Here is a 20,002-nt window from a genome sequence, read left to right as displayed (position 1 = left end):
GGGGGAGGTGGGAGGGGGCCAATGGGGAGAAGGGAGGGGGGGAGGCCCCGCAGGGCGGCCAATGGGAGGCCGCGCGGGCTCGCGGGGAGACCCCGTATGGGAGCGGCCGAGGCGGCGGGCGAGGCGGTGTGATGGGCGCGCGGCGCAGCCAATAGGAGAAGGGGGGATGTGAGGGAGGCGGGGTGGGGGCGTGACGGGCGGGCCGCGCGGCCAATGGGCCCCTCTGTTCCGTCCGCCGGGGAAGGCGGGCTCGCAAAGTGACGGGCGTCGCGGCCAATCGGCGCTCGGAGGCGGTGGCCGCCGTCGGGCTGCGCGCCAATGGGAGAGGCGGACGGTCTCAAACTGGCCAATGGGTGCCGTCGGGAGGCGGGGCGCGCGGCCTGGCTGCGCCCTTGGAGGGACGGCGCAGGGAAGGTGGCGGAACAGCCGCCATTTTAGGGCTGGCTCCGCCCCGGCCGTGGCCGCCGCTGTGCCCTCGGCCGGCGGCCCCCGGGTCCCGGTAGCACCCCGAGGGGGTCCCGCCGCGGTCTCCGCCGACTTAATATCGCGGGCCGTGTCGCGACAGTGCTGCAGGCCCGGCCGCAGCTCCTTCTTCCTGTCACCGCGCTGCAAAGCCACCTCAGAGCTGTGGTGACAGCCGCCATCCTGCACCGCGCCTCGTTTGTTTGGGGCCGTGTCGCATCGTTAACAGCCCCGCAGGCCTGTCACGACACAGCCGCAGAGCCCTGTCATGATGTTCACACCCCCAGAGCGCTGTCGTGACGAACACCCCCAGAGCTGTCATGACACAAACATGGCCGGAGCTGTGTCACAACACAAACACCCCCAGAGCCCTGTCATGACATAAACACCCCCAGAGCCATGTCACACTAACACCCCCAGAGTCCTGTCATGACACAATCCCAGGGCCCTGTCATGATACAAACACCCCCCGAGCCCTATCATGACATGACCCCGGAGCCCTGTCACAACACAAACACCCCCAGAGCCCTGTCACGACACAAACTCCCCCAGAGCTCCATCGTGACACAAACACCCCCAGAGCCCTGTCATGATACAAACACCCCAGAGCCCTATCGCGATACAACCCTGGAGCCCTGTCATGAGACAAGCACCCCCAAAGCCCTGTCATGACATAAACACCCCCAGAACCCTGTCACACTGTTAACACCCCCAGAGCCCTGTCACGATGCAACCCCAGGGCCCTGTCATGATACAAACACCCCCAGAGCCCTGTCACGACACAACTCCAGAACCCTGTCATGATGTTAACACTCCCAGAGCCCTGTCATGACACAAACACCCCCAAAGCCTTGTTACAACACAAACACCCCAAGAGCCCTGTCACGACACAACCCCAGGGCCCTGTCACGACAGAGAGTCCTTCAGTCGTGCCGCAATATGTGACCGTGCCCAGGGCTGTCATGACCGGGACTTGTCGGCACCCCGACAACTCAGTGTCCCTTCCTCTGGCACGAGAAGCCCTGGCCTGGGCCAAAAGGCATCGAGGGAGCGTGTGGTGGTGGAACCTGGGGACTTGCACAGAAAACAAAATAAAAAAATAAAAATAAAAACTATTTATTAAAAAAAACGAGGTTTTTGATCAGCACCGAGCACTGCGGCCCCCGCCGTGACATGGCCGCGCAGCCACCCCGGCAGGCGGGAGAAGGGCACGGAAGGTGACAGCGCCGGGGGGGGCAAGCGCTGACGTTTTATTTCCTTTTTTTTTTTTTTTTTTTTTGCTTTTTTTTGCTTCCCAGGGCCTGGGCCCGGCATCAAAGCGCCTCGGAGCGGCCAGGAAAAGGCAGGATTCCACCCCAAAAGCAGCGCTGGCCCTTTGATGTGCGGCGGGGACCGCGGCGGTGACGCCGGCCCGGCGCTGGCCGTGGCGCGGGGCCCCCTTCCCCGCTGCTGAGTTTGTGACTTCGGAGGCCCCAAAATCGATTTAGGAGGCCCCAAAATCGATTTCGAAGGCCCCAAATTCAATTTCGGAGACCCCAAAGTTGATTTCGGAGACCCCAAATCCGATTTCGGAGGCCCCAAAGTCACCTCGCCGCCATCCGGGGCGAGCCCCTCGCTGTCCCCTGGCGCGCTGCCTTCCCGCTGACCTCCTTTTTTAGTGCTTTTTATTAAAAAAAATACATATATATTTTTATTTTTTTTTTGCCTCGTCCAGCAGCTGGAAAGTTCTGCCGCCGCTCCCTGTGAGCTCAGCCCCGCTTCCAAGCGGAACTGTTTTATTTTTGCTTTCCACACGAGGAATTAAAATAACATGGCCCGGAGGGGGGGGCTCGAGGACCGGAGAACCCCCCCGAGAGACAAAACAAAACGGCCCCAAAAGGGTTTTTTGGATCATCCTCTGGCCCCAATCCTGGCACGGAGCTGTTCCCGTTAAGAAACCCGCCAGTTTTTGCCCCAAAAACGGTTGGGGGGGGGGTGACGGGGACTTGGTGGCACCACGAGCTCGGCCCTGCCTCAGTTTCCCCTCTGGTGGGGGCAAAGCCGAGTTTTTCCCCTCCCAACCCAGCGTTTAAAAGGAAAAAATAGCAAAATAAAAGGATTTCGCAAGACACGGGAGGGGCTGGCTGCCCCCTCCGTCCCCTCTGTCCCCAGCGTGGCCTTGAAGTCACAGCAGATTTTGGGGGGGGGACACAGAGGGGGCTCAACCCCATTTCTTCCATTCCCCGGTCCCATATCCTGGCTGTATATGGGGACGGGTCCCCCCCACCCCTAACTGGTGGCACTGGGGGACGCCGTGCCTCATTTTCCCCCCTTTTGGGTGTCCTAGGGAGGGGACAAATGCCGGGGTTTGTCCCCAAACCGCCCCGAGCGTTGTCCCCGGGGTTGGTGACGCCGCCTGGCCCCGATGAAGGGCTTTGGGGCCTTATCTGCACCCCACAGGGTGCGGGTGGGGGCCTGGCACTGTCCCCCTCCGAGGCAGAGGGGGGCAAAGGTTGGGAGCAAAGGGCTGCTCCGGGCACGCCTGCCACCCGGCTGGCCCCACAAAGGGGGTAAAACCCCGTCCTGGCCCTAAAAGGGGGGGCAAATCCCTGTCTTGCCCCATAAAGGGGCAGAAATCCCCGTCCTGCCCCGCCAAGGGGGAGCAAATCTTCGTCCTGCCCCATAAAGGGGTGGAAATCCCTGTCCTGCCCCTTAAAGGAGGGGCAAATTCCCGTCCTGCCCCTAAAAAGGGGGCAAATCCCCATCCTGCCCCTTAAAGGGGAGGCAAATATTTGTCCTGCCCCTAAAAGGGAGGGCAAATCCCTGTCCTGCCCCATAAAGGAGGGGGCAAATCCCCATCCTGCCCCTAAAAGGGGGGGCAAATCCCCATCCTGCCGTATTGGGGGACAGGGCAGGGAGCCCCCGCAGCCCCTCCATTCCTCTCCCCCCTCACCCCATTATTAGGGGCAGTAACCTCGCCTTCAGGAGCTGCCCCCCACTCCCCCCCCATTAGCACCCTGTCACCCCCCCATTACCACCACCCCACTGCCCCCTCCCTGTTCACACCCCATTCCCCCATCCCCATCACCATTAACACCCCATTAACCCCTCACCCCTATTGGCCCTGCCCCATTGCCCCCCATTTACCCCCTCCCCATTACCCCCTCCCTATTACCCTCCCCATGATCACCCCACTACTCCCACCCTATTACCCCCACCCCATTACCCCCACCCCACGACCATCCCATTAGTCCCCCCCATTATCCCCACTCCATTAGTACCCCATTACCCCCTCATTAACCCCCCATTACCCCCATCCTATTACCCCCACCCCATTACCCCCCCATTATTACCCCATTCCCCCCCATTGTCCCCCCATTAACCCCATTACCCCCCCGTTACCCCCACCCCATTATTACCCTATTACCCCCCATCACCCCCCATTATCCCCCCCATTCCCCCCATCCCATTATCCCCACCCCATTATTACCCCATTCCCCCCCCAGCCCTCCCCTTTCCCCCTGCCCCCCCCCGCTCCCCCCTCGCGGCGCCCCCCGGTGGCCGCATTGGGTCTCGCCCCCCCCCAGCCCCCCCCAGCCCCCCCCCGGCCGCGGGTCTCTGCTGCCGCCTGGCGGCTGCCGCTGGCCCTGGCCCCATTCCTGGCCCTGTTCCTGTCCCTTGTCCCCATCCCTGTCCCCATCCCCATCCCCTGTCCCCGTTCCTGTCCCTATTCCTGTCCCTTGTCCCCTGACCCCGTCCCCATCCCTGGCCCCATCCCCTGTCCCCATTCCCTGCCCCTTGTCCCCAGCCCTGTCCCCATTCCCCATCCCCATTCCCTGTCCCCGTCCCCAGCCCCGTTTCCTGTCCCCTGTCCCCCTCCCTGCCCTGTCCCTGTCCCCAAAGCCACCTCCCCCCCCCGTCCTGTCCTTGTCCCTGTTGATGTTCCCATTCCTGTCCCTGTCCCCATCCCCGTCCCCATCCCCGCCCCTGGCCCCACACCCACCACTGCCCCTTTCCCCTTTCCCCATCCCCTTTTCTCCTTTCTTCTTCCCCCTTTTCCTTTTCCTTTTCCTTTTCCTTTTCCTTTTCCTTTTCCTTTTCCTTTTCTTTCCTTTTCCTTTTCCTTTTCCTTTTCCTTTTCCTTTTCCTTTTCCTTTTCCTTTTCCTTTTCCTTTTCCTTTTCCTTTTCCCTCTTCCCTTCCCCTTCTCTTTTCTCTTTTTATTTCATTTTCTTCTTATTTTTATTGTCTATACCTTTTCCCTTCCCCTTTTTCCCTTTTTCCCCTTTTTTTTCCCTTTTTCCCTTTCTCCCATTTCTTTTTCCCTTTTCCCCATTTTTTTTCCTTTTCCCCTTCCCTTTTCCCCATCCCCATTCCCCCCCCGTTAGCACCAGTGACCCCATTCTCCATCAGCCGGGCACCCATCCCAGTACGGAGACACCGGGCAGGAAACTGGGAGCACTGGGACCAGTTTGGCAGACAAGGGGGGGGGGCCCTGGGGGGTGTCTCTGGGAGGGGGGGGGGGCAACCTGGGGTCCCCATCCCCCTTTTGGGGGCCACCCATGGGGTCCTCCCCGTGGGGCCCCCCCAGGATTGTCCCCGCGGGGCCCCCCCCGGGGCCACCCCCCGGGATTGTCCCCGTGTCCCCCCCCCTCGTGTCCCCCCCCCGCAGGCCTCAGGGCGCCGCCGGGCGGCTCCCGGCAATTTGGGGTTGGGAACCGCAGAAATGCAGAGCGGAGGGAGCCAGGCCGCGGGGACGGGGACAGGGCATGGCCGGGGGGGGGACACACACGGGGGGGGGGTGTAGGGCACGGGGGGGGGTCCCAAGCAACTCGGGGGGGGTCCCCGTGGGAGGACACCGGGGGGGTTGTGGGGTCTCAAGGTGGCAGAAATTAGAGGGGGGGGGAGTGGGGATGCTGGGGGGGACACAGGGGGCTGGGGGGGGGGGTTGGTATCCTGGGGGGGGCACCCTGGGATCTTGGGGGGGGTCTTTTGGTATTTTAGGGGGGTCTCTTGGCATTCTGAGGGGGGTCTCTTGGCATCCTGGGGGGGGGTCTTTTGGCATTCTGGGGGGGTCTCTTGGTATTCGAGGGGGGGGTCCTTGGCATATGGGGGGGGTCTTTTGGCATTCTGGGGGGGATCCCTGGCATTTTGGGGGGGTCCCTGGCATCCTGGGGGGTCCCTGGCATATTGGTGGGGGTCTCTTGGCATTCGGGGGGGTTCTTGGCATCCGGGGGGGGTTCCCTGGTATCCTGGGGGGGGTTCCCTGGTATCCTGGGGGGGGGTTCTTGGTATATTGGGGGGGGTCCCTTGGCATTCTGGGGGGTTCCCTGGCATTCCGGGGGGGGTTAAAAGAGTCTTGGGGGGGGGCACAAGTTTAGCATGAGGGGGGGTCCTTGACAGCCAGGGGGGACCCAGAGCCCCCCAGCGGCTCGTGGAGGGAGGGGGCTGCAGGACCTGGGGGGGGGGGTCCCTGGGCAACCTGGGGGGGTCCCTGGGCAACCTGGGGGGGGTCCTCTGGCAGCTGGGGGTGGGCGGCTCAGGCCCCGGTGCCCCCCCCGCGGCCGCTTTGATGCGGTGAACCGCAGGGCAATGGGAGCCACATGGAGGGGGGGGGCACAGGGGGGGCACCGGGGGGGCACAGGGGGGTGAGGGGACACGTGGGGGACAGGAGGACGGGGACAGGGGCCGGGGGGGGGACAGCGCGGACCCCAAAATCCATCCGGGATGGGGGGGGGTCTGTCCCTGCCCTGCCGGGGTCTTGTCCCCGTTGTCTTGGGGTCCCTCCCTGGTGTTTTGGGGTCCGCTCCCAGCATTTTGGGGTCCGTCCCTGGTATCCTGGGGTCTCGTCCCCATTATTTTGGGGTCTGTCCCTCACATCTTGGGGTCCGTCCCCATTATCTTGGGGTCTGTCCCTGCTATCTTGGGGTCTTGTCCCTATTATCTTGGGGTCTGTCCCTGATATTTTGGGGTCCGTCCCTGATATTTTGGGGCCTGTCCCCAGCATTGTGGGGTCTGTTCCTGATATCTTGGGGTTTGTCCCCAGCATCTTGGGGTCTCCCTGATATCTTGGGGTCTGTTCCCAGCATTTTGGGGTCCCTCTCTGGTATCGGGATCTGTCCCTGCTATCTTGGGGTCTGTCCCTGATATTTTGGGGTCCATCCCTGGTATTTGGGATCCATCCCTGATACCTTGGGGTCCATCCCTGCTATCTTGGGGTCTCCCCATTATCTTGGGGTCCATCCCCGGCATCTCGGGGCCCGTCCCCGCCACCCCAGGTCGTGTCCCCGCCGTCCCGGTGTCCGTGTCCCCGGTGTCCCCGCGGGCCGATCCCGTTCCCGGTGCCCGCCGTGGGTATTTCTGGCCCCGGGATAATTAAAGGCAGCGCCGGGGCGTGGGCACCGCTCGGCCCCGCAGCAACCTCTGCCCCCGGCTTCCCCGCGGCCTGGGGACCCCCAAACCCCGGGTCCCCCCCCCAGACCCCCCCCAGGTCCCCCCCCAGGTCCCCGTTGTCTCTCTGGGTCTTCCCGCAGCCCCCCCGTCCCCAAAACCCTTTTGGGTCCCCCATGGGTCTGCCCAAACTCCCTCGGTGCCCCCCCATCCCCCTGGGACCCCCAAACACCCTGAACCCCCCCCAGATCCCCCTGGGTCCCCCCCAAATCCTTCCAGCCCCCCCTGGGACCCCCAAGCCCTACGGGTGCCCCCAGGTCCCCCTGGGTCCCCCCAAGCCCCGTGGGTCCCTCGAGGTCCCCCTGGGACCCCCAAACACCCTGGACCCCCCCAGATCCCCCTGGGTCCCCCCCAAATCCTTCCAGCCCCCCCTGGGACCCCCAAGCCCCACGGGTGCCCCCAAGTCCCCCTGGGACCCCCCCCAAACACCCTGAAACCCCCCCAAGTCCCCCTGGGTCCCTCCCAGGTCCCCCCCAAATCCCCCAGCCCCCCCTGGGACCCCCAAGCCCCCCAGATCCCCCCGGGTCCCCCCCAAATCCCCCCCCATCTCCCCAAATCCTCCTCCACGCCCCCCACCTCCCCACGCCCCCCCCTCCCCACATCCCCCCAGCTCCCTCCGTGCCCCCTCAGCTCCTCAAAACCCCCCTCACCCCCCCAAAATCCCCCTCCCCACCCCCCCCTTACCCCCTTTACCCCCCCCCACAACCAAACCCCAGGGCGAGAAAACACCCCCAACCCCCCCCCCTTTACCCCCCCAAAACCCCCAAAAAAAAACAAAAACCCCAAAAACCCCCAAAACCCCAAAAAACCCCAAAAACCCCCAAAACCCCCAAAACCCCAAAAACCCAACCGGGAGGGACCCGAACCAGCGGGGCGCTGGGGGGGTGCTCAACCCTATACGAGCCCTCGGAGACTCCCCACGTGTCCCCCCCCCACCCCATTCCCCCCCCCCGGGGCCGGCTGGAGCCCGCGGGCGCTGGCAGCCGTGGCCGGCGCACCCACACGCGTTGGGGCCGCCGCTATTTTGGGGCCTCCGACCGCAAAAGAAACATCCGGGGGCCCGAGGGGGGGGCGCAGGGCAAAGATGGGGGGGGGACGGGGATGGAGGGGGCGCAGGGGGGGACGGCATCGGGGGGGGGAAGGGGGTGGGGGGGGGGGCACTGGTGGTACTGCTTGGTGGGCCCTGGGTTGGCGGCTGGGGAAGGGTTTAGGGTTTGGGGGGGTGGGGGGGGGTATGGGGGAAATTTGTCCCCCCCCCCCCCCAAAAAAAAAAATGTCCCCTGGTTGGTGGCTAGCGAGGGTTTGGGGTGTTGGGGATAGCGGGGGGGGGCATAGGGGCACTGTCCCCCCCCCCCAAAATGTCCCCAGTTGGTGGCCAGTGAGGGGTTGGGGGCATTGGGGACAATGGGGTGGGGGGCGCAGGGTCCCTGTCCCCCCCAAATATGTCCCCTGGTTGGGGGCCGGCCAAGGGTTGGGGTTTGGGGACATTGGGGACAGGGGGTGGGGGCACTGCGGTGTGGGGGGGTTGGGGACACGGTGCCACCGGGGGGGGACACGGGGACAGGGGCTGCTTGGGGTGGGGGGCGGTGTGCTCCCAGTGCTCCCAGTGCTCCCAGTGCCGCATTGCTGTGCTCCTCCTCACCAGTGTTCCCAGTTCCCATTCCCAGTGCTCCCAGTCCCCTTCCCCAGTAACCCCACTTCCCATTCCCAGTGCTCCCAGTGCCGTGTTCCCAGTGCTTCCCCTTCCCAGTGTCCCCAGTCCCACTCCCAATGCTCCCAGTCTCCCTCCCAGTACTCCCAGTGCCATGTTCCCAATGTCCCCAGTTCCCAGTGCCCCCGGTCTCCCTCCCAGTGCCCCCAGTCTCCATTCCCAGTGCTCCCAGTGCCGTGTTCCCAATGGTTCCCCTTCCCAGTGCCCCCCCAGTCCATCTCCCCAGTGCTCCCAGTTCCCATTCCTAGTGTTCCCAATGCCACATTCCCAGTGCCCCCAGTTCCCAGTGTAGTCAGTCCCCTTCCCAGTGCTCCCAGTCCCTATTCCCAGCACTCCCAGTGCCATGATCCCAGTGGTTCCCTTTCCCAGTGCCCCCAGTCCCCTTCCCAGTGCCCCCAGTCCCCTTCCCAGTGCTCCCAGTCCCCATTCCCAGTACTCCCAGTGCCATGTTCGCAGTGGTTCCCCTTCCCAGTGCCCCCAGTCCCCTTCCCAGTGCCCCCAGTCCCCTTCCCAGTGCTCCCAGTCCCCATTCCCAGTACTCCCAGTGCCTCGTTCCCAGCACCCCCCCTCCCCAGTCCCCCTCCCCAGTGCCCCCAGTCCCCTCCCAGTGCCCCCAGTCCCCTCCCAGCACACATGGAAGCCATTGGCGCTCCCTTTGAAGGGCCGCGGAGCCCCCGGCCCAGCTGCCTGCGCTCACCGCAGGACGGGGGGGGGATAAAAGGGGGGGGGGGGCAGAGCAGGGGGTGTCCCCGGCCCCGGGACGGGGGGGGGGACACGGATGGGGACATCGCCACCCGGTACAACGGGCTGCGGAACCCCTGTCCTGCGGAGACCCCCCCCCAAAAAAAATGGGGTCAAAGACCCCCCCACAACGATGTGATGGGGTCTGACCCCCCCCAAACTGATGTTATGGGGTCTGATAGCTGCCCCCCCCCCAAAAAAAAAGATGTTATGGGGTCTGAGCCCCCCCAAATGGATGTCAGGGGGTCTGAGAGCCCCCCCCCCCAAAAAAAAAATGGTGTTATGGGGTCTGAGCCCTCCCCCAAACTGATGTTGTGGGGTCTGAGAGCCCTCCCCCCAAAAAAAAACCTCATGTCCCAAAGGCTGAGCCCCCCCCAAAGTGATGCTGTGGGGCGAGAAAGGGGGGGGAGGGGGAAAAAGGGGAGGGAGAGGGACCGGGGGGGGACATGGGGGGGACATGGGGGGGAAATGGGGAGGGGGGGGGACATGGGGGGAGATGGGGAAGCGATGGGGAAGGGCTGGGGACGCCCCCCCTCAGGCTGGAGGCAGGACGGGCACCGAGCCCCCCCCAGCCCAGCTCTGCCCCCCCCCCGCTAATTATAGGGTGGGCAGCGGCGCCGCCCTACAATCAGCGGGGCCGAGCACCCGCCCCCCCCCCCAAAAAAAAAAAAAATCCCCCCCAAGAGCTCCCCAAAACCCTTGGGGACCAAAATCCCCCCCCCAGCCCCCCCAGCCCCCCCCAAATAACCCCCTTGACCAAACCCCATCGCCCGGTGCCCAAAACCCTGCCCAGTGCCGGGGCTCTGGGCCCAGTTTGGTCCCAGTTTGGTCCCAGTTTGGGCGGCCGGGGACCAGTGGAAGCCCCGGCGGGGGGGGTCCGGGTAAGGGGGGGGGGGTTTTGGGGGGGGGGGGGGGGGGGGGGCAGCGGTTGCGGCCATCGGCGGCGCCGGCGGCTGGGGGCTGTTAGTCAGCGGCTCGGCGGCGGAAAGCCCTGAGTCAGGGCTGGGAAAGGGCCCCGCTGGCTCCGAAACGGGACATTTGGGGGAAAAAAAAAAAAAAGGAAGAAAGGGAAAAAAAAGTAAAAAAAAAAAAAAAAAAAAAGGTTTTTTTTTTTTAGAAAAAAAAAGTGGTTTGGACAAACCCCGGCTCGGGGGGAAACTGAGGTCGCACGGGGATCCCCCGGCCCTGGCCCCTGGGATGTTCGTGGCCCTGTCCCCAACCTCGTTTCCCTGCTCTGTCCCCAGCCCTGTCCCTGTCCCCAGCCCCATCCCTGGTCCTCTTCTGTCCCATCCCTGTCCCCATCCCTGTCCCCGTCCCCGTCCCCTGTCCCCATTCCTGTCCCTGTCCCCATCCCCGACCCCATCCCTGTCCCCTGTCCCCATCCTGTCCCCATCCCCATCCTTGGCAACCCCAACCCCATCCCTGTCCCCATCCCTGTCCCATTTTGTCCCCATCCCCGCTTCCCCCAGCCCCATTCCTGGTTCCTCCCCACCCCATCCCCTCTCCATCCCCTCCTGTCCCCATCCCTGCTCCATCGTGTCCCAGCCCCAAACCTGGCCCCTGGTCCCCATCCCTGACCCTGGTCCCTTCTGTCCCCATCCCTGTCCCCATCCCTGTCCTGTCCCTGTCCCCCCACCCCCAGCCTGGGTCCCGTCCCATCCCCACTCCCCGGTTGGGGTCCCCCAGGGTGTTGGGGGCCAGGCCCCTGGTGCCCCAGCTTCCCCTGGCCCCCTGTCCCCCTGTCCCCTCCCTCCTGTCCTGTCCCTTCCCCAGCTCTTTCCCCTTTTGCCTTTTCTCTTCCCGTCCTTTCACTCCCTTTTCCTTTTCCTTTTCTTTTCCTTTTCCTTTTCCTTTTCCTTTTCCTTTTCCTTTTCCTTCCCCTTCCCCTTCCCCTTCCCCTTCCCCTTCCCTTCCCCCTTCCCCTTCCCCTTCTTTCCTCTTTCTTTCCCCTTTTCCTTTTCCTTTCCCCTTTTCATTTTCATTTTCCCTTTCCTTTTCCTTTTTCCCCCTTCCCTTTCCCTTTCCCTTTCCCTTTCCCTTTCCCTTTCCCTTTCCTGTCCCCTTTTCTTTTCATTTCCTTTTCTTCTTCATTTAATATATTTATTTCTCTCTTCTCTTCTCTTCTCTTCTCTTCTCTTCTCTTCTCTTCTCTTCTCTTCTCTTCTCTTCTCTTCTCTTCTCTTCTCTTCTCTTCTCTTCTCTTCTCTTCTCTTCTCTTCTCTTCTCTTCTCTTCTCTTCTCTTCTCTTCTCTTCTCTTCTCTTCTCTTTCTCTTCTCTTCTCTTCTCTTCTCTTCTCTTCTCTTCTCTTCTCTTCTCTTCTCTTTTCTCTTCTCTTCCCTTTTTTCTCTCTCCCCCTTCCCCTTCCCCCCCGTTTCCCCTCTCCCCCCTCTCCCCCTTTCCCCTTCCCATTTCCCCTTCCCATTTCCTTCCCCTCCCGCCCTGCCCCCGGCCCCCCGGCCCCCTGGCCCCCCCCCCGGCCGAGGGGCGGTTCGGGGCAGGGCTCCCGGCCCCGGCCCCGGCCCCGGCCCCGGTCCCGGCACAGCCGCGGCACAGCGGGGGCGGGCGGCGGCGGCGCTGCCTCCTGCACCGGACCCCGGAGCCCCCCGGAGCCCCCCGGAGCCCCCCGAGCCCCCCGAGCCCCCGGGGTCGCCACCCCCGACCCCGGCATCCCCGGCACCCCCGGACACCCCCGGGCACCCCCGGGCATCCCCGGGATCCCCGGTACCGGCACCGTCCCGGCTCGCCCCCGGTGCCGCCCCCCCCCCCCCCCCCCGACCCTCCCTCCGGTCGCCCCCTCCTCGTTTTAGCGGTGACCCCGAGCTCGGAAAACCCGGAGAGCGGTAAGGACGTGGGGACATGGGGACATGGGGACATCGGGACATCGGGACATGGGGACATGGGGACACGGGGACATTGCGATATGGGGACACGGGGACACTGGGGACATCGGGACATGGGGACATTGGGACATTGGGATATGGGGACATTGGGATATGGGGACTTGGGGACTTGGGGATTTGGGGACATTGGGATATGGGGATATGGGGACATGGGGACATTGGGATGTGGGGATATGGGGACGTGGGGACATGGGGACAGCCCCGCACCAGGCAGCTCTTCAGGACAGGGCAGGGGGACCCTCGGGGACAGGGACCCCCCAGGATGGGGAACCTTGGATATATGGGATTTTGGGGTATGGGAGACTTGGGATAGGGATTCCCTGAAATACGGGACTCCTGGGGTATGGGACCCTTGGGATGGGATCCCTGGGATACGGGACATTTGGGATATGGGAGCCTTGGGATAGGGATCCCCAGGATATGGGACCCTCAGGATATGGGACCCCTGGGATATAGGACCTTGGGACATGGGACCCTTGGGATAGGGATCCCCAAGACACAGGACCTTCAGGATATAGGACCCCTGGGATATAGGATCCTGTGGGTTACAGGACCCCTGGGGTACAGGACCCATGGGATACAGAACCCCACGGGATACAAAACCCCATGGGATACGGGACCCCACAGGACAGAGCCCCCCGGGGTGGGTGGCATCGGGGCTCGGTGGCTCCGAGGAGCTTTTCAGCCCTGGGATTTGGGGTCGTTTCCAGATGTGTCCCCATCCCCGTCCCTGCTGCCACCGGGACCCCCGGGTACGGCACCCAGGGGGACAACGGGGTCCCGAGGCACTGGGACACGGAGCGCTGGGACGTGGTGCTCCGGGACCTGCCGTTGGGGACACGTCTGTCCCCAAAGCTGTGGCACCCTGGCCACGTCTTCCCCTGGCACGGGGCCACCCTGGGACAGCCGGGGCCCTGCGGTGACACGGGGCTGGCACCAGAAGCCACCACGGTCCCTTGGAGCCGTGGGGACCAGGACATGGGGACACCCACGTGGCTTGGGACGGGGACCCGGTGTCCCCCTTCCCCTCCCTGTAGGGCCTGACCCTCCCTCCTGCTGTCCCTGTGCCCACCTCGGTGTCCCCCCCAGCCCAGCGGGGTCCCTGCTGTCCCCAGGGAGGGGACAAGGCTGCGGAGGCGAGGGGACAGTGCCAAGTGCCACCTCTGCCACCGGCTGTCCCCTCCAGCTCCACCGTGCGAGCAGGGGGAGCCAGGGCCTGGCCGGGTGAGGGGTGGTCCCCAGGGACCCCCCCCAGGGACCCCCACGTTTGGTGGCCGTAGGATGGAAGGAGCCGGGAGCAGCGGGGATGGGGAAACTGAGGCAGGGGCTGATTTGGGTCCCGGTCTTGGGCCACCCGCTGAGGTTGGGGCTGGGGGAAAGGCACCGTGGGGACAGGGACTGGGGGCTGGGGACATGGGGTTGGGGACGAGGAGTCAGGGAATGGGGACGAGGGAGCAGGGATGGGGGTTTGGGGACATGGGATGAGGTTTGGGGACACAGGGTTGGGGTTTGGGGACATGGGATTGGGGTTTGGGGACATGGGACTGGGGACAAGGGAGCACAAATCGGGGACCAGGAGTGGGATTTGGGGACCTGGGGTCGAGGAAGGGGGATGAGGGACTGGGGGCAGGGGACAGGGGCTGCGCTCTGGGGACCTGGGGATTGGGACCAAGGGGCTGGGGACCAGGGATGGGGTTTGGGGACCTGGGCTTGGGGACCAGGGGACGGATTTGGGGGACTGAGGACTGGGGACCACACTCCAGGGAACTGGAATTGGGGACCAAAAACCACAACCTGGGGACCAGGGACGGGGAACCGGGGCCACCCCGACGGCAGGGTCTGCTCCTGGATATTTGGGGGGGGGATGGCAGGGGATGGGGATCCCCAGCAGGGTACAGGGGACAGGGCACAGACCCGGGGGGCACGAAGCCACCGCAGCCACCGGCCCCGGCAGCAGCCACTCGTGCAGCGAGCTCGCGCCGTTCTCAGCCCGCGGCTCCCCGGGGCGCCGGCCCTGCTCCTAATTTCCCGGCGCAAGCGGAGCTGATTTATGGGAGGTTTACACTATTTTAAGCGTGCCTCCGTTAGACGCTCGCCCTGGTTTTAATTACCTCGGCTCTCGCGGCAGGGCAGCGTTCCCGGGGCACAGGCCTGGCCCTTGTTATCCTTGGAGGGCCGGGAGCGCGCTGCGGCCGCGGCCGGGGCCGGCTTAAAAATAGGAGCAATAACCGCGGCAAAGAGGGAAGGGGGAGGAATTAAAAAAAAAAAAAAAAAAGCAAGAAATGAAATTAAAAAAAAAAAAAAAAAAAGCCACAAAGTGGGTGAAAGGAGGGGAAGAAAAAAAAAAAATGAAAGGGAAAAAAAAAGCTGGGGGTGCCGGCGGCGGGGGGCAGCTCGTGATGCCCGGTCTCAGCCCGGCGGCGCGGGGCTGCAGCGGCTGCTGAAAGCTCAGGGAGGGAATAAAAGCAGAGGAAGTCGCCGAGGAGGGGGGAGGCCGCAGCGTAATTCGATTAAAAGGCCATAAAGGCAGCAGGAGCCGAGATTGGGAGCGGGGGGAGGCGGCGGGGAGGGGGCTGCGGGGTCCCCGCTGCCGGCACAGCCTCGCTACGAGCCCTCGGAGAAGCCCCTGCTCTGGGGGGCGGTGCCCGCAGCAGGAGGGGTGTGGGGGGAAACTGAGGCACGGGGGTGCGGGGAGGGGGGTGGTGGGTGTCCCTGGGGTGCTGGGTGTCGGGGGTGTGGGTGCTGGGTGCCCGTGGTGCAAAGTGCCAATGGGAATGGGTGCCCCAAGGGTGCTGGGTGCCCTGGGGTGCTGGGTGCCCCACTGCACTGGGTGCCCCATCATACTGGCTGCCCCATCATACTGGGTGCCCCAGGGTGCTGGGTGCCCCATTGCAGTAGGTGCTGGGTGCCCCAGAGCAGGGTGTCCCCTTGCACTGGGTGCCCCAGTGCAGTGGGTGCCCCCAGGAGCAGGGTTCCCCATCACACTGGGTGCCCCCCAGCACCACACACCCCCCAGCACCCCCTTCCCCTCTCTTCTAACCCCCTTTTTTTTTTTCCCCTCTTCCCGCAGACCACCATGGCCCCGTGCCCTCGCTGACGGCCGCCCCCTCCGCCAGCACCCTTGGGTGCCCCCGCCATGGGCGACTCCTACACCGCCGCCTTCCCCAGCGGCCCGGGGCTGCTCTCGCCCTCCGCCAGCCCCCAGGCATCGCCCGGTCCTTACGGCCCCGATTACGGCCCCTTCGGGCACCCCTTCCCCGCGCCCGCCGGCACCCAGGAGGTGTTGGGTGCCCCGGTGGTGGTGGCCACCAAGGGGCACCCATCGGGCGACTGCTTGCCGGGCGTCTACCCCTCCCTGGAGATGCCGCACCCCTACGGCTCCTGGTACAAGGGCGGCATCGGCGGGGGGCTACCGGGGGGCTCGGGGCCGGCGGCCCCGGCTTGGTGGGACGTGCACCCCAACGGCGGCTGGCTGGGGGGGCCGGCGGGCGCCGAGGGGCTGCAGGGTTCCCTGCAGGGCCAGCCGGCCCTCAGCCCCCCCCTGCCCGCTTACGGCTCCGATTTCGGGGCTCTCAACCCCCCGCCTTACGCCGGGGGTCCCGGCGCCACCCCGCTCCCCAAAAGCGGCTTGGGGGACGCGGGGGGCAAAGGGCCTCGAGGCGGGGGCTCGCCGGGGACCGGGGGGCGAGCGGCTTGCGACTGCCCCAACTGCCAGGAGCTGGAGAGGCTGGGGGGCAGCGGCGGCGTCGGCGGTGTCGGCGGCGGCGCGGGGGGGCTGAGGAAGAAACCGGTGCACAGCTGCCACATCCCGGGCTGCGGCAAGGTGTACGGCAAGGCCTCGCACCTCAAGGCCCACCTGCGCTGGCACACGGGCGAGCGGCCCTTCGTCTGCAACTGGCTCTTCTGCGGCAAGCGCTTCACCCGCTCCGACGAGCTGGAGCGCCACGTGCGCACCCACACGCGGGAGAAGAAGTTCACCTGCCTGCTCTGCAGCAAGCGCTTCACCCGCTCCGACCACCTCAGCAAGCACCAGAAGACCCACGCCGAACCCGGGCCGCCCAAAACGGCCGGGGGGGCCGCCGAGCAGCAGCAGCAGCAGCAGCAGCAGCCCCCCGCTTCCCCTCGCCGCCCCGCCGCCGCCTCGCCGGACAAGGACGCCGGCAGCCCCGAGGCCGGCAGCTTGCTGGAGATCTGAGCCCCGAGCCTTCCTCCTCCTCCTCCTCCTCCTCCTCCTCCTCCTCCTCCTCCTCCTCCTCCTCCTCCTCCTTTTTCCCCTCTTCCTCCTCCTCCTTCCTCTTCCTCCTCGCCGGGGATATTTATTTCGGGGTCCCCCCCCCCCCCCGGGGCCGGCAGCCGCTCCCCGTTATAAATTATAATTTATGTCTTAAATTATGGCGAGGGGCGCGGGGCGGGGGCTCGCCGAGCGCCGGGGGGGGGATTTTTGGGGTGAGCGCCCCCTTTTTCTCTCCCCCCCCCCCACTTTTCTCGTCTCGCCGGCTGTCTTGGCCCCGCACAGAGCTCAGGGACAGGGTTTGCCCCTTCTCCTCCGCCTCGTTAGCACGCCCAGGTCGTTAGGCGCTGATGTACCCCCCCCCCCTCATTAGCTGGCTACCCCCCCCCCCCAAAAAAAAAATAAAATAAATAAAAGCAATAAAGGGATCAACCAGGAGCAACAGCAGCGTGGTGCCCCCATCCCTTCCCTGGGGGGAAACTGAGGCACGCGGGGACGTGGCTGCATTGGGGACCTGGCCCCACAAAGTGCCCCCAGCCCCCAGGGGATGTCCCTGCTCGGGGTCACTGCAGCGTGAGCAGTGCTGGGGACAATCCCGTTGTGTCCCCTTGTCCCCCGTCCCCGCGTCCTGGTGGCCCCGTGTCGCTGTGCCCTCGTCCCTCTGTGTCCCCATCGCCCCGTGGCCCCGGGTCCCAGTGTCCCCATGTCCCCGTTCCTTGCGTCTCCCCATTCCCAGCACCCTGCAGTCCCGCGTCCCCATAGCCCTGTGACCCCGTGTCCCTATTGCCCCGTGTCCCTTCATCCCCATAACCCTACGTCCCCCTGTCCCCGTGTCCCTGCATCCCCATAGCCCCGTGTCCCCATAGCCCCGTGTCCCCATGTCCCTGCATCCCCATGTCCCCAGGCTCAGGGACCACCCAAGCCCCTTTTGGGGTCCCATCGGGGTCCCCCACCTGCAGTGACCACGCGGGCACATCCCACACATGTGTGCCCCCCCAGCCCCGTGTCCAACAGCCCCGGGGACATCCATGCATGGGAACACGCGACCCCATGTGTGTGAGGCGCCCCGTGCCTCAGTTTCCCCACGGCCGGTGGGGGACACGCGGTGACGGTGTGGGGCCGAGGACCCCAGGATTTTGGGCACCGCGGGCTGGCAGCACCCCCACGCCCCCCCCCCTCTTCACTGAGCAACCCCAGCGCCTTGGGTTCCTGCCAGGGCTTTGAAGCACCGAGCCCCATTTTGGGGCTTTTTTTGTGTATTTTTATTTTTTCTACAAAACCCAAAAAAGCCACGGAAAAAGGCAGAGGAAGGCGGAAGCGGCCTCGTGCTCGGCCGCCTCCCATCCCAGCGCCCACGGGGCCGGCGGCGGGTCCCCGTGCCAGCGTGGCGGGGCCCCGGGTGCCACCACCCCTGGCCACGTGTGCCACCGCGCGCTGAGTCACCGCGCCTGGCAGGGACCCAGGGGTGCTGGGGGGAAACTGAGGCACGGGGACGTCCCCAGCCATGGTGACGCGGTGCCACGGCGGGTGACAACGCCGTCCCCAGGCTGGCTCTGCCACCTCCTCGGGCCTTGAATTCGGGGTGGTGGGTGCCAGCTTGCACGAGGACCCCCCACCGCCGCTCCCCTGCTTGACACAAGTTGGCTTTTTTAGGGGTTTTTCCCCCCAAAACGCTGCTCGCTGTGGGTGGGCCGGTGCCAACGGGCGCCGAGCGCATCCGGCCGCGTCCCCGAGCCAAACCCCGACCGGAGCCTCCCCAAACCACGGGGAGCCCAAACCCACCCTCGCCCCGCTCTGACGGCCCCCCAGAGCCCCCCACGGCGGCGCGAGGTTTCCCAAACCCCCAGGGTGTGTTGGGGGGGGGATTTTTTTTTTTTTTTTTTTTTTTTTGGGGGGGGTTCGGCTCCAACCACCGCGTCCCAGCGAAGGGAAGCCGCGAGGCCACGCCAGCCCTGCGGTGGCTCTGATGTCTTCCAGCGATCGGCGCCGTCCAAATCGTTGTCTCCTATCAAACCCCGCTCGCTCCGTAACGGGTGAGGAATGCAGGGCCTCCCGCCGCAGCCCCCTCCGCCAGAGCGTTTATTTAATATCCTGAAAAAATTAAAATAACTTCTGCGGCCGCTAAGGCAAACACAGAGATAAATGTAATAAAAGCGAGCCGAAAACGGGAGGGAAGGAAAATGAGAGCCCACGAAGAGGAGCTGGGAGAGCTCCAAGCCCGAGGGGCTGGGCTGGGGGGAGCGGGGCGGGCACGGCACCCCTGGGACCCCAGTAGGGGGTGTTCCCATATAGGAACCCCTGGGACCTCAATAGGGGGTGTTCCCATATGGGAACTGACGGGACCTGGGCACCCCTGGGACCCCAGTAGGGGATATTCCCATATAGGAACCCCAATAGAGGGTGTTCCCATATGGGAACCTCTGAGACCCCAATAGGGGATGTTCCCACATGGGAACCCACCAGACATGGGCACCTCTGGGACCCCAATAGGGCTAATTCCCATACGGGCACCCATGGGACCTGGGCACCCCAATAGGGGAGCGTTTCCATACGGACACCCATGGGACCTGGGCACTCCTGGGACCCCAGTGGGGGGTGTTCCCATACAGCACCCACAGCACGTGGGCACCTATGGGACCCCAACAGGGGGATATTCCCATAGGGGCACCCCTGGGACCCCAATAGGGGGGTGTTCCCATACAGACACCCCTGGGACCGCAGTGGGGGGGTGTTCCCATAAGGGCACCCATGGGACCTGGGCACCCAGGGGACCCCAAAACGGGGCTGTTCCCCTACAGGCACCCATGGGACCCGGTCCCCCAGGAGACCCCCGGACGGGGGGGTCCCGCGCAGTCCCCCACGTGCAGGGGGCGCGCCGCCGGCCCCCACGTGCCGCTTTCCCGCCCCCGCGGCGGCGCGCCGCCTCCCTTAAAGGGGCAACGCCATCCGTGGTGGACCCCCCCAAATATTTCTCATCTCCCGTCGCAGCGCGGGGTGCCCCGAGCGTCCCGTACAGAGCTCGGCTGGGGGGAGAAAACAACCGGGAGAGGAGCCCGGTGGGAGTGGGGCGCCGGCCCCGCCGTGCTCCGGGAACTCTCAAGGGGCCGCGGCCGCTTTAAGGCCCCCCCCACCCCCACCGGGGAGCGCGCGCGGAGCCGTTTGGGACTCGCGGGGAACCGGCGGCGGGAACGGGAACGGGAACGGGGAAGGGACCGGGACCGGCACCGGGACCCGGGGGTCGAGCTTGGAACCGAGGCAGGGCCGGGGACTGGGGACCGGGACCAGGAGTGGGGAAGGGGAAGGGGAAGGGACCGGGGACCGGGCCTGGGACCGGGACCGGGACCGGGACCGGGACCGGGACCGGGACCGGGCAAGGGCTGGGACAGGGGCTGGGGTAGGGGTCGGGACACCGGCACCGCGGAAGGGACCGGGAATGGGGCCGGGAACCGGGACTGGGGACCAGAGACTGAGGACGGGCAGGGGAAGGGCTGGGGACCGGGACCGGGACAGGAGAAGGGGCTGGGACAG

The 20,002-nt window shown here is 65.3% G+C and overlaps 1 protein-coding gene across 1 annotated transcript; it reads left to right on the top strand.

Moving 5' to 3' along the window:
• Positions 1–15,379: 15,379 nt before the first annotated feature.
• On the top strand, positions 15,380–16,438 carry SP7 (Sp7 transcription factor; the record flags this gene model as incomplete). The annotated part of the gene is made up of 1 exon (XM_084500031.1): positions 15,380–16,438. The coding sequence occupies one exon, from the start codon at positions 15,380–15,382 to the stop codon at positions 16,436–16,438; it is 1,059 nt and encodes a 352-aa protein (XP_084356157.1).
• Positions 16,439–20,002: the final 3,564 nt, after the last annotated feature.

Source organism: Aythya ferina (genome assembly GCF_964211825.1).
Source record: "Aythya ferina genome assembly, chromosome: 28".
Lineage (NCBI taxonomy): Eukaryota > Metazoa > Chordata > Aves > Anseriformes > Anatidae > Aythya > Aythya ferina.
This window is presented reverse-complemented; position numbering and strand designations above follow the sequence as displayed.